Below are 13,444 nucleotides of genomic sequence, written 5' to 3' on the forward strand. Positions count from 1 at the left end.
TGTGTGCATGCTTGGCCAGCAGAAACACTCTCTGAGCTGCAGAGTCCCACACAGGCCACAGTAGCATCTCCTGGCTGCCAAATCCAGCACTTGAATAACTACCTTACCTTTGCAGTATTGCAGTATGTTTTATTCTCCTTTAACTCCCCCTCCAGCTTTGGCACGCTCTTTCAGTGCACTCCTGTCACCCTGGGGCAGTTCAGGAACATTTCCCAGAGTTCATTAGTTCCCTAGTTTGCTTCCCGAAGGATATATAGAGATGTAGGATGAACGTGCTGACTGTGTGCGTTTGATTTTCGGTGTTCCAGTTTGTGTCTCCACTAGCACATCCTGGCAACTGCTCACAGAGAGCGCCTGTAGGACAGCGCGTCCATACTGAGCGTGCTCAGATCCGTCATTTTGTGTTATATCTGGTTTCTTCGGGGGGAGAGGGAATCAGCTCTGTGTTGTTCTCTCTCCCATCCAGTGTTTACGGCTTATTATCATTTAGCTCACTAATTATTTCAATGAAGTCATTTTGATGTTGTTAATGAGAGAAAACACGCACGCACTCAACAAATACACCAGCGCTACGAAAACACACAACCCTCCACACACACTGCTCTGTGAGCCTAACGAGTGGTGATTAGTGGGTCTCAGCTAGGCGTGGCCGGGCTGTGGAACATCATTCTGCACCGTGGACGCTGCTAATTCACTTCTCTTTATCTAATTACCCAGGGTTCACACGCACACACGCACACAGGCATGCAGCGGCGCATCACGTACACACACCACCTGGATATAGCTTTCCTGCAGATATGCAAAGTGACCTCATTATTCCTGAGCTATTCCTTTATATATTTATATTTGTATGTGTTAATAAACAGTCCTCAGGTTAGTGGCTGCAGCCAGGAATGTTGCTTATTACCTTTCCTCACGAGAGCTCAGCGTAAAACCTCTTTTCTGTGCATCCACACTGATGCTGTGTGCTGTCACACTCTTTCTCTGAGAATAGCTCATAATATTTAATATGAAGCTGGGATGTGCATCGTCTCTGTGGTCGTGTATGTATTTGGAACCAATCACAGTGCTCGTTCTGTGGTGCGTTTTCTGTAATCCAAGGTTTCATTTTGGGTTAATAGCTGTGGATGCAACTTTGCAATAAGAACCAACAAAGTGAAAAATCTGGTTAAGATGTCACGATGACGTTTAAGCACAAAGTCTGCACTGAGGCTCTTTTCCCTGCAGCCACAAACAAAAATCTTTAGGTGCCCAGAATACAGCTGCTGATCCAACTAACGGGTTAATTTCATGTAAATGCATGTTGTGTGTCCTAGAGGTGGGAATCACCATACATCCCACGATACGATATTATTGCAATTTTTAAAAATATTTTGTGATATTCAGATTCTGTACATAAAGGTAAACTTTATCAATCATCATTTTCTCTAATATCAAAGTCTCACACTCAGTCTTTCTCTCATTTCAGTTTGATTGTTGACAAACTGAACGGTTTGTATTACAGTCTAGTCCAACTTAACTGAATCAACCATCTGGTACAATTATAGCTATTCTGAACTATGCAGTTTATGAAAACTATGCAGCCCCTTCAGCAACTGAAGAATTTGAAAGTCAATTAAAACAAAATATAATTTTACATTAAATAAAAAGTTTTAAACTTAATTAAAATAAAACATGTCTTAAATTAAAATAAGTAAACTGTCATGTTTATTAAACACATTTGGACAGTGAAGGAATGTCAGGATTCAGAAAAAGGATCAACATGCTCTGAAGTCAGAGCACAAAAACCTTTTTGTAACAAAGTATCGATTTCTGCTGTCCCTGTATCCATACATTATTAGCAAACAAAATATCACCATGCTACACAGTATCCATTTTTCCCCCCACCCCTGGTGTATCCCAGGTGTGACGCAGTCCCTCATTATATGAATAAAAATCATCAGAGTTCTGTGAGCGACAGAAAACGACCCACATTAGTCATGCTGTACGTTTGGAACATTTCCTGTAGTTAAACTGCAGACGAGCCTCTGTGGATGACATAAGAATGAACCATGTGTGTGCGTGCATCAGAAAATGTATGTTTGTGTGTGTGTGGTGTGATTTACAAAAAGAGTGTGTAGTTATTCCTGGCGTAGCGACTGTCTGTGACTCAGAGATAATGGTTCTCAGTAGAGTAAGTGTGTTCACATGTGTGCGTTCGTGTGTCTATAAGTGACTACAGCTATGTCACACTGTGTGTGTGTGGAGTGTGTGTGTGTCATAGAGAAAGTGGATGGAAGCAGATGCTATTTGCGAGGGACTGCTGTCATAATATTCAATCAATACACTGCGGACACACACTCACGCACACAGACACACACACACCTCTGTATGTACCCCGAGCACCCGTGGGAGTCGCCTGCTTTCATTAAGTAGGCCCGCTGCTTCTCTGTGCTGTGATTGGGTGGAGCATCTTGGAGAAGGAGGAAGGTGGTGTGAGTGTGTTTGAAGTAACACAGTGCAGTCATTGTGACTGGAAACACTGTTGTACACACTAAAAGATACTTTCTGCTAAATGGGAATAAAATTGAATAGAAAGTGTCATAAATGGCACTTTTAAGCCTCCGTAGCCTCACGAGGAGCCGATAAAACTGCAGTTCTGTGCTTTTATAGATCTCAGGCAGCATAAAAAATAAAGGCCGTGTTTACTTACTGCTTATATAAATTTCTCTTTTTAGTACTGTCATCTCACACACACACACACACACACACACGCACACACACACACACACACACGCACACACACACACACAGCAGGAGGGCTGCTCCAGAGTGGTAACGATCATAACTGAGCTTACAGCGACGCTCTCTTGAAGCCCTCATCAAATCCTCCCCGTCAGAGAAGTCCTAATCACGGGGTGGGTGGGTAGCAGCAGCAGCCTCTCCTGTTGGCCCCTCTCATCCCGTTATCTTCATCACCCATCTCTCTCTTTATCTCACTGCACAGGATTTGGGGGTGAAACACTATTTAAAAAAAAGTACTGAAAGAGGAAATAAGGGAGTGATGAGGAGGGAGGGGTGCAAATCCATCTCTTGTCTCTGTTGCTATGACAGCAGGTTGTGTTGGCATGCAATGGAGTTGGCGCTGCCCTCACCTCTGGCATCAGGAACCCCGGGGACTGTGTGCACATTGTATGTAGCATGTGTGTAGCTGCTTTCTGCACGTGTGCAGTTCAGATGATGTATAAATAAAAAATTAAAATGCTTTTTCTAGCAGCATCGTGTTTCATTCACTGTGTATTTGAAAAGCTGACTGTTAACGCACATATTTAAAGTATGTGTACAGACCGTTTGTGTGCTTCTGGTGTGTAGCATTCATGTGTGTGCGTGTGCACAATGAGGAGCGTGCATGTGCAGTTTGTCAGCCAAGGGGCTGTTTCCTCTCCCTGGCCAGACGGCGCTCTCACCACTGGACAGATGGCCAACACCCTCCCTCACTTCTTCCCTATCCCTTCATCTATTCCTCCTCCTCTCCCTCCATCACTGTCTTCCTCTCCTGCGTCCCCCAAACACCACATCACCTCAGCCTCTCGTTCCCCACCTCCCAGCATCCCCTCATCCCTATTTCCCATCATACCGCTGCCATCATAAATCAGAGTGCTGTGACGGTTTCGTGCCTCCTCACGCTCCCTCACAGGCGTCCTCTAGCACCCAAACTCATGTTAGTTAGACCTGCAATAACATCAGCGAGGGGGCAAACGGCGTGCAACCTGCGCGTACACGCTGATGCTGACCTGGCTACTAAGTTTTAATGGTCAGACTTTCTCTACCCGACTCGCCCTGAAATGAAGAGCCAGAAATAGCAGCACATAACAAAGCGGCGCCGCTCTATCGCGTGTGCACGTTAAATGATGTTTCGAACTCCTCGTGGATAAAACTGACTTGGAGCTTAATCGCTTTGACCTGTAGCTGCTCTCTCTTAAAATAAGTAGTTTTCATTAGTCGTGGAGCTCGTTGGTTTAAAAGGTGAGATTTAACTTTTCCTGCGTTGATGAAGCTTCATGAACTGTGTGATATAATAATTATATGTGCGATTTTTTTGTAGAATACTTTAAACTTTTCAGAATTATCTGAAAAGTTGAAACTCTCGATCTCCGGCTGTGCCCACTGCTTATCCTTCTCTTTGCATCATCATCGTCATATTTGCTGCTGATTGATGGTGTTTTATTAAGACTTTATGTGTCAGCAGGGCTTTTCTCTCCTCTGGTATCATCTCTGAAGCCAAGTGTCTTCAGTGTCGTCCTTTTGGATCCTCAGCGTTTATAATGTGATAATAAGGTGTGAAAATGGAGACACAATGGAGCGCTGAGGATTGGGCCTCCACTGGTCCCCTCTCACACTGCTGTGTGCTACCAGGACACACACACTCACACGCATTACGTCACATGCTAAGTGATAATCTACACGCAGTATAAAGTAATCGGCAGTGCACGGCTGGATGCAATAAATGATACCCAGTAATGACATTAACCACTTCTGTGCTGTTAAGGCTACGCCGTGACACGCTGTGACACGCCGTGACACGCCGTGACACGCTGTGACACGCTGTGAGACACTTGTGGGGACGCAGATCAGGCGTTGTGCAGAAAAGGACCCAAATGCAGACTCTAAAAACCTTTACAGGGGGAACGAAACTAGAAACACAGGATCAGGAGCTGGAAGATGATGCGACAGGAGACGAGCGGAGGCTAAATGACAAGAGGAAGCAAACCTGAAGCACACAGGACAGGACTACCAAAATAAAACAGGAAGTCACTAACACTGAGACACGGACTGAAGATGCTCAGACTGGACGCAGGAAGAGTAACAGACACAGAGCTAAATGGTAAATGGCCTGTATTTATATAGCGCTTTACTCGTCCCTAAGGACCCCAAAGCGCTTTACACGTTCAGTCATTCACACACTGGTGATGGCAGCTACATTGTAGCCACAGCCACCCTGACAGAGGCAAGGCTGCTGGACACTGGCGCCACCGGGCCCTCTGACCACCACCAGTAGGCAACGGGTGAAGTGTCTTGTCCAAGGACACAACGACCAAGACTGTCGGAGCCGGGGCTCAAACCAGCAACCTTCCGATTACAAGACGAACTCCCAACTCTTGAGCCACGATCACCCGCTGAGGGAGCGAGAGGCGAGAACCAGAACCAAACTGGTTTGGCTACACGAGGCTCCGTATTAAGTCCTGTCGACGACTCGTGGAGGTGATAATACCGACTCTATCCTTCTAACATAAAAAGCCTTTTTGGAAGTGCTTCCGTATGAATTTGACATCTCAAACTCAACAGAATAACCGAGTGTGACGGCAGGAACAAAAGAAATACAACAACACCAATTAATGATTTAAAAGGAAACATTGAAAAGTTTGGTTCATGAATCGGTGTGAACAAATGTCACTGATGTGCTGCACTCTAAATAAAGCTTACTGTAAATACCTGCAGGTCTGAGTGACACAGCAGCCCAACCTAACATGACGCAGAGTGAAAGTGGGTGACGCAGTGAATATTTGAATGGGATGGCATCATAACGGCACAAAGATGCGACTGACATCGTTCATGGTAACAAAGACAAACTTGTTTTGTGTTTCTCTGCAGACGTAGCTGCATCTGAAAGAGCCGCCGACCCCAAAGAGGGGCCCGGTGCTGAAGACGGAGAACCGGACGAGGACCGCGATGATCACGACGATGACTTGGACGACGAATCCATCTTCACCTGTGACAACTGCCAACAGGACTTTGACTGTCTGGCTGAGCTCACCGAGCACAGAACCAACCACTGCCCAGCTGGTGAGACTGGTAATGTGATGGTGGTTTTTCTGTTTTAACTGGCCAGGCTCCATCACTGTGTGACACTTTATCATAAAACAGTGATATGTCAACGATACGCGTACATGGTGCACGTAATCCTCAGTATCTCGTCAATCAGGACCTAATTAAAGCTCATTTATCGTATCAACATATCTACAGTTAAAAGTGCTGCTTTCAGATTAACATCAAACAGTTGAGCTGTATCATGAAGAATCACTGGACTGCCTCAGTGACACGGTGCTGCTCTGTTCTCTGAATACCTATAGCTATAGGAATCACACCTACCCATAGCATTGTCCCACAGGGATGGACACACACACACACACAAACAAAGGCCGTTATTAGTAACGGTGTAATTAATGGAGGGACTGAAAGGAACACAGCGGGGGCATCTGGTTCCTACAGATTAATCCAAACAGTCCCTTAACAAGCCGACACACAGACGCACACTTACTTCTCGCTACTGCGAGGCAGTCTCCCCTTCGGCGTCTGTGGGTATGTGTGTTTACTTTTGATAGGGGGGATGAAGGAGCAGGGAGGGGGCGGAGGGCTTTGTTTAAACGGGTAAAGATGGTGTTTCTACAGAGTGTGTAATGTAGATGGTGAGAGCCCCGCTTCATCACCCGCTGGTTCGACACGAAGTCCCACCAGAGTTTCATGCAGTGCTTTGTCTCACATGCAGGTTATGAAGTTGTAGTGATACTAAATCAGTGTTTTACATTTGCTTTTGTTGGTGTGGCGTCATAACAAAAATTTAGAAGAACACGAGGCAGACGCACGGCAGAGGTCCCCGCTCCTCCTGCTGCTCTGTGGGGATGAGCTCAATGTGAAGGTTTTACTGTACGGCAGGAGATTCATTCACGCTGGTCACAGCTGACTCTGTGCGGTCTTTAAGTGATGACGTATGAATCCTGCTTCCAGGTCCAAACTGCTCTGCGTTTATTAAGGCTGTTGTGTTTTTAATCTCAGGGTTCATACGCCTTTTTCAGGGTCAAATTCAAGCACTTTTTAAGCACTTTCAAGGTCGCTTTTCAAGCTTTTCCAGCACATGCCCCCCCCCCCTCGCCAAAAAAAAATAGAATGCATGTTTCAATTCGCATCACCTCAGTAAGACCACATGAAAATGAAAACAAATCATCCTAGGTGAGCTTTGTTTCCCTTTTGTTAAGAAATAGAAAAACACACAAAAATACTGCAAAAGGAAACGGTCGCCTTATATTCATCGTGTATAAACTCAAAATGCACATTTCACTTAAAAATGAAGACGTGAAAATGTGAACAAATCCACTTGTTAGATATTCTTCTCCTGTTGAAAACAACAAATGCCCCACTGATTGTGCCCCACAGGCCTCAGTGTGAGCTGGAAGACATTTATACTGTTTAAGTAGTTTGATGTGTCGATGCTGACCAGAAACACAGTTTGAATGAAAGCCAGGGAACTTTGGTAGCACAGAAACAAGTGACCATATGGATCAGTCATATTACCGTTATTTCACCCAAAGGCACCAAGTTAATACTTAAAAAAGCTGCAGTAATACACACAAATATAAACAGTACTTGGTGACAACTTTGCTTTTAGCCTCTAACCCTCTGGGGTCCAGGGTTTAACTGGCCGTTTCTGACTACTTTTGATTTGGCCTCATATTTCCCTTAAAAACTGTTTATCTTACCAATCTGTTATTTTCTCATTTTGACAAACTGTATCAGAATTTATCTAAATTCAGACAAAATGAACAACAAGTTAGCAGGAAGTTAGCTCGCTAGCTTCCATCTAAATACAATATAGTCCTGACTGCGGGGTTTTGGAAACAAATGAAAACGTACAGCTCTGTTATCACTTCCAACATAAATGAAGACAGAAAACTAAACAGCAGTGACGTTTGTAGGGTTACTGAAGTTTGGCTAGCTGGTATATAATGATGTGCTACGTGACCGCTAGCGACACAGCTATGCTAGCATAGTATAAACAAGCTAACTTTTTTTCCACTCGATAAAAGTTAGCGTGAGTGTTCTCGGTGGTCAGGAACAAATGCAATCACATGGCAGGATGCTGTAAAAGGACCAAACTTCAGCCAGGAGAACAACTGAGATAATCCATCCACAATACGAGGTTAGTCATTCATATACTGCTGCATGGGCTGGGCTGTAGTTACATCCTAAGGTTTTAAAAACTGAGCTTAAATAAATGATTAGCGGTAATAAAAGCCGAGGGAGGTCAACAGTGATCACTGACTGTTTTAGGAGCTTTTTGAGATTAAATAGAAGAAAATACAAAACATTAAACATGTTAACAACACAAAAGCATATTAAACACAGACTACTTTATGCCCGGAAGTAGGATTCGTCACGTCAACACTTCCGGATTGCCACTGTTCATTTTAAAGCTCAGTGTTTAAACCCTTACAATGTAACTGTAGCCCAGCCCCTGCAGCAGTATATTAATGACTAACCTCGTATTGTGGATGGATTATCTCAGTTGTTCTCCTGACTGAAGTTTGGTCCGTTTACAGCATCCTGCCATGCGATTACATTTGTCTCTAACCATCAGGAACCTTCACGTTAACTTTTATCGAGTGGAAAAAAGTTAGTGTTCATCCTCCAGCTTCACTGTGTTTATGCTAACATAGCTGTGTAGCTAGCTACCACGTAGCACATCATTATATAGCAGCTAGCCCAACTTCAGTAACCCTACAAACGTCACTGCTGTTTAGTTTTCTGTCTTCATTTATGTTGGAAGTGATAGCAGAGCTGTACGTTTGAATTCTTTCATAAATCTCTGTCAGAACATGCTATATCATGTTTAGCTGGAAGCTAGCGAGCTAACTTCCTGCTAACTTAACTCTGTTAAACTTCATAAATCCTGTTTTGATGGATGCCTGGATGTTAAACTTAATTGTTACACCTGGTAAAGCAGCAACGCTGATCATTTTATTAAGGTGAAATAATTTAGACAGTTTGTAACTCTCAGTGATGCCGCAGTGTTCGTTTGACTTTGGGACCTGAAGCGGAGTTTGGACCCGGAAACGGCTAATGTCAGACTTAAAGCCCAGATTGTTTAGTTACATTAATATTGCACTGACATTCACGTAAAAACTCAAAAGTTGAAGACCCCTTCATTTGCATGTCCATGTCAGTTCACAGACACACAGAGTGCACACTCAGATCATCACAGGGCCAGCAGCTCAGAGCTGCTGTCGGAGCACGGGATGTGGCCTGTGATTTCAGCAGAGGAGTCTGGGGAGGGCTACATGTTGCTGAGTGATAAAGCTGAGGGAGGAAGGGGGGAGGGTGAGAGGTAGCGCAGTTGAAAGAAATGAAATGAAATAATAAAACATGTTTTTCCCCGGAGAAAGAGCGGTTGAGATTGCACAGTAATCCCACGGCTCGGTGGGATGTGTGCAGGATTTGTGCATGTGGGTTACTCCGTGTTGGTGTGTGTCATCGTGTGTAAAGCTGTACATGTTTATTTGTCTTATGTGTGCGTACACGTGAGCATGCAGAGAGTACGTATGAAGTTCGTGGTGGGACCACAGCTCTGTGGTTATTATTGAGGAGAAGGCTAAATGAAGAATAAAGAGTCCTTTTGAATTCTCTGGTGGAGGCCCAGGGGAGTCGAAGCATGGACTCACACACGCACACACATATGAAGCAAAGACTGCTGGGAATAAACAAACGCCACTCTGAATCTGCATGAGTGAGGTAATGTGTTCGTGCATTCTGGAGTTTGATGTAGTTTGATGTTTGTCCCTGAGCAGAAACCAAACGACTCAGATATCGGCCATCTTGGTTGAGGGTGACAGATGGGACCATCTTGCCAGGAGTAGCTAGCTATGATGCTAGCTATGATGCTAGCTCGCTGTTAGCTTGTTAACGCTATGTGACAGACAAAAGAAAAACATCAAAACACAGAAGACTCAATCCAAAATTGGCTTTTCAGTATTAATCTCCCGTTCACCCCAAAATATTGTTGAGAAATGATGGGATACGTGACAACAGCTCCTCATTAACCCTGAACACTCTTGATAGAGGGTTTCATGTCTTGTAGGAATGAAATTTTAGCTTTAGTGGACTTTGTGCTGAAGTTCATAACCAGGAAAAGAAAAACTCAACTCAAATTTAAAGTCCTGCAAATTTCTCAAAGCATTTAAATTCTTGGTAAAAGTCTTATTACTGTATTTCCTCAAATAAAACATTTACAGAATTAAATCAAATCAAATCAAAATGTATTTATAGAGCACATATTAAAACAACAGTGTTGACCATAGTGCTTCACAGTCAGTAAAAGCATGAGACAGTTAAAACAAACAATAAAAGAGGACAACAAACAATAGGTAACAACCAGCCAACTAGACAGAATCAAAAGCCAAAGTAAAAAAATAAGTTTTAAGACGTGATTTAAAAGACTGGATCGACTCGGCAGTACGAATATGAGCAGGGAGGTTATTCCAGAGTCTGGGTGCCACGGTTGCAAAGGCCCGGTCACCTCTCGACTTCATTCGAGTCCTAGGTTGTGCTGGGAGCCTGTGATTGGACGATCTAAGTGCTCTGTTGGGATTGTATGAGTGGAGTAGTTCAGAGAGATAGCTGGGCGCTAAATTATTCAGAATATTAAAAGTGAACAAAAGAATTTTAAAATCTATACGATATTTAACAGGGAGCCAATGTAGTTTGGCTAAAATTGGAGTGATGTGTTCATGGATTCTCGTACCTGTTAAAAGACGCGCAGCTGCATTCTGAACTAACTGAAGCCGGTAAAGAGAAGAGAGTTGGAGGCCCGAGTAGAGGCAGTTACAGTTGTCCAATCTGGATGTAATAAATGCGTGGACAAGCTTTTCAAGGTCCTTTAAAGGAAGGAACGGCTTTGCTTTGGAAATCTGAATTAAATGTTGGGTCTCCCAAAACGAACGGTCACTATAAACATTTAAAGGCCTCTCCTACACGTCATCAAATTTGACTTTTCTACCTCTGGACTCTTTGATGTTTCACAAAAAGTTGTGTTTAAAAACAAAAAAAGGTTTTCTGCTCATTAACATGCAGCAGATTTTTACTCTGAAATGGTAACAGGAAGTGGTGAGTTTGCATAGTAGGGATAACGCATTAGCTTTAGCATGGCACATAACCTGAAATAAGGCCTCCCTCCATTACTCTGTTGTTTTTGTGTGAAGTCCTTTTACCCTGTGCAACAGACGGAAATGAAAACTTAGGCCACTATTTAATGATGTCATCCTCCCACAAATCCAAACTCACTCTGTTCTGTCTCTAAATCTCTGTCACATAAAGGGATGGGGATGTTTAAACTTTCAGATTTTAGTGCCAATTTTAGTTACATTAGTTATATTTTCAGTATCAGTTACTGAGGATTATTTTGTCTACATTTGTGAGTCTCGATTTGCAGCTTGAGAGCAGTGGTTAGCTAGTCCTCCACACACACACACACACACACACACACACACACACACTGGTATCTGTAATGCTAACTATACTTTTGTTGCAAATGGGTCCCAGGTTAGCAGCTAGCTGCTGCTGTAACACTGAATGGGTCCCAGGTGCGAGAGTGAAGCACCAAGTAATTCAGTGCCACTCTAGCAGAAGGCCTATAAAGAGGCGCCATTAATTTGAGTGGAAATTGGACAAACACACACGCGCGCACACAGTGGCACAGATCAATGGCACATAAATGTGTATTCACCCACTCGAACACGCACATACCCACAGACCCCACACATCTGGTCAGTGTAATGCCACATTAATGTGCATGAGCCTGATAGCTCAGCTGGTTGTGTGTGTGTGTTAGAGATTTCGTGCCTCGATTACAATAGTGTTGTTATTCTGTTCCACTGCAGCATTAAGCCTCTGTGACACTCTGCTGTTTGAATTGTGAATAAGACGTGTGTGTGTTTCCAGCGTGCCCTGTAATCAAATGGTTAACGTTAATGCTCAGTTTGTTACATTTGTGCAACATTGTTTTAAGTGCACGGTGCTGCTTTATATTCTCAACTCTTCCACACGCCTCAGTGGCTCTGGCTGAGCTGAGGTGTATGCAGCGTGTGATATTTTTATGTGTGATGTGTGTCTGCTGCTTTTAGTGCATGCGGGTCTATATCCTGTGTGTGTGCAGTACGGCGCGAGAGGGACAGACTGAGAGCGTGAGCCGGGGGAGTGTTGATGGGTCTCCGTAGGAGTCAGAATGTGGAGCAGAGGCTCCCCGAGGAGAAGAGGAGCAGAGAAAAAGCCTCCTACAGATCAAATGGAGAACATTCTCTGGCCTTCCTCTGCCACATGAACACAGACACAAGCAGACACCCACATCCTATTAAGGAAACCCAAAAGCTCGCAGGCCGCAGCATGCCAAGGATCAGTCGGTGTGATGTGTTTAGAGATTCAAATGGCTACGAAGGCCACTGTCTGTTACGATACATGCCTCACACACAGATCTGCACACACACCCACAGTCAACGACGTCCACACTCATGCTAGGTGTGAGTGAGAAGTGCAAGAGGGCGAGAGATTGTTAAAGATGTCAGTAAAAGCACTTGAGGGAGGAAGTGTTGGGAAGGTAGGCACCAAGTCAACGAGGGAGCTGTCAGTCAAGGCGGGGGGGTGGAAACTGCCGTTGTCAGTGACAAATAGCAAGTCATTAACCCAGCGAGTGGCTGGGTGAGACGGTGTGGGTGGAAAATGGTGAATGTGTGCGTCCGTGCAGGAAGAGAGCGGGATACTGCGCATATGCGTTCTGAAGGTATTTGTGAGGTCTGCGGTAATTGAGCGCATGCAGCTGCACTCTCGTCTATTCTTTTTCCTCTCAGCGGGAGAGAGCGCCGATTTCCAGGGAGCCTGTCTAGCTGGGAGGGAGCAGGAGATAAAGAAGGAAATAAGGGAGGAAAGGAAGAGAATTGGGAAGGAGTCGCGGGGGAGCGAATGAAGACAGGTGAAGAGGAGGGTGGAGGCCGAACTTGGTGGAGGGGTAAGAAGAGGAGAGGGGAGCAGGGGGGAGAGCGTGTCTGTTGGCGCGTGGGCCCTTGGGTGGCTGGTTTGCCTCCCGCGGGACGTCTTCCCACAACTAAGCTCTCACCGTCTGTCGCCACCCGCTGTCACAAACGCACACGCAGAGGCGCACCTCGCCGCGTCTGTCGTCGGGATAGCAGCTGAGACCTGCGAGGCCGAGGCTCTTATTAAAACCACAGATCACAGATAGGAGGGGTGTAAGGTAAAATTACAGACCGGCGCTCGCTGGGACGGCACTTCCTGTCCAGTAGCTGCTGTTGGCTGACAAAACAAATAAAAATAGACGTGTTTTCCCCTTTTTCTCGCCTCCTGTCTTTTACTCGTCCCTCGCCCCCCTTTTCTTTCTGCCCCACTGCCCCCTTCTCCCCTCCCTCCTTTCCTTCCCTCTGTGTGTCTGTACCCGGGGGTGGCCCGAAGATTCCTGTGCTAAGCCCTTGGCATACATACAAGTGCACAGCGCACACACAGACACAGCTGGCTGCCGCTCAGGTTTTCCAGGGAGAGAGCAGGAGCCCGGCACCAGAGGAGAGGGGGATGGAGGGGGGAGAGCGGCAGAAGCAGAAAGGGGGGAGGTGTGAGGGGCTGCAACATGCAG

General features: G+C 45.1%; 1 protein-coding gene across 7 annotated transcripts in view; it reads left to right on the plus strand.

Annotated features, from left to right (window-relative positions):
- znf423 (zinc finger protein 423) overlaps positions 1-13,444 on the plus strand; it is a 137,295-nt gene that overhangs the window by 30,251 nt on the left and 93,600 nt on the right. For 5 of the 7 annotated variants that reach the window (XM_085164775.1, XM_085164780.1, XM_085164774.1 and 2 more), the window contains exon 3: positions 5,632-5,832. In XM_085164775.1, the coding sequence (XP_085020901.1) occupies positions 5,632-5,832 (201 nt within the window). The remainder of the gene's footprint in view (positions 1-5,631; positions 5,833-13,444) is intronic. The other 2 variants (XM_085164776.1, XM_085164779.1) reach the window with 1 other exon arrangement.

Source organism: Neolamprologus multifasciatus, chromosome 7 (genome assembly GCF_963576455.1).
Source record: "Neolamprologus multifasciatus chromosome 7, fNeoMul1.2, whole genome shotgun sequence".
Taxonomy (NCBI): Eukaryota; Metazoa; Chordata; class Actinopteri; order Cichliformes; family Cichlidae; genus Neolamprologus; species Neolamprologus multifasciatus.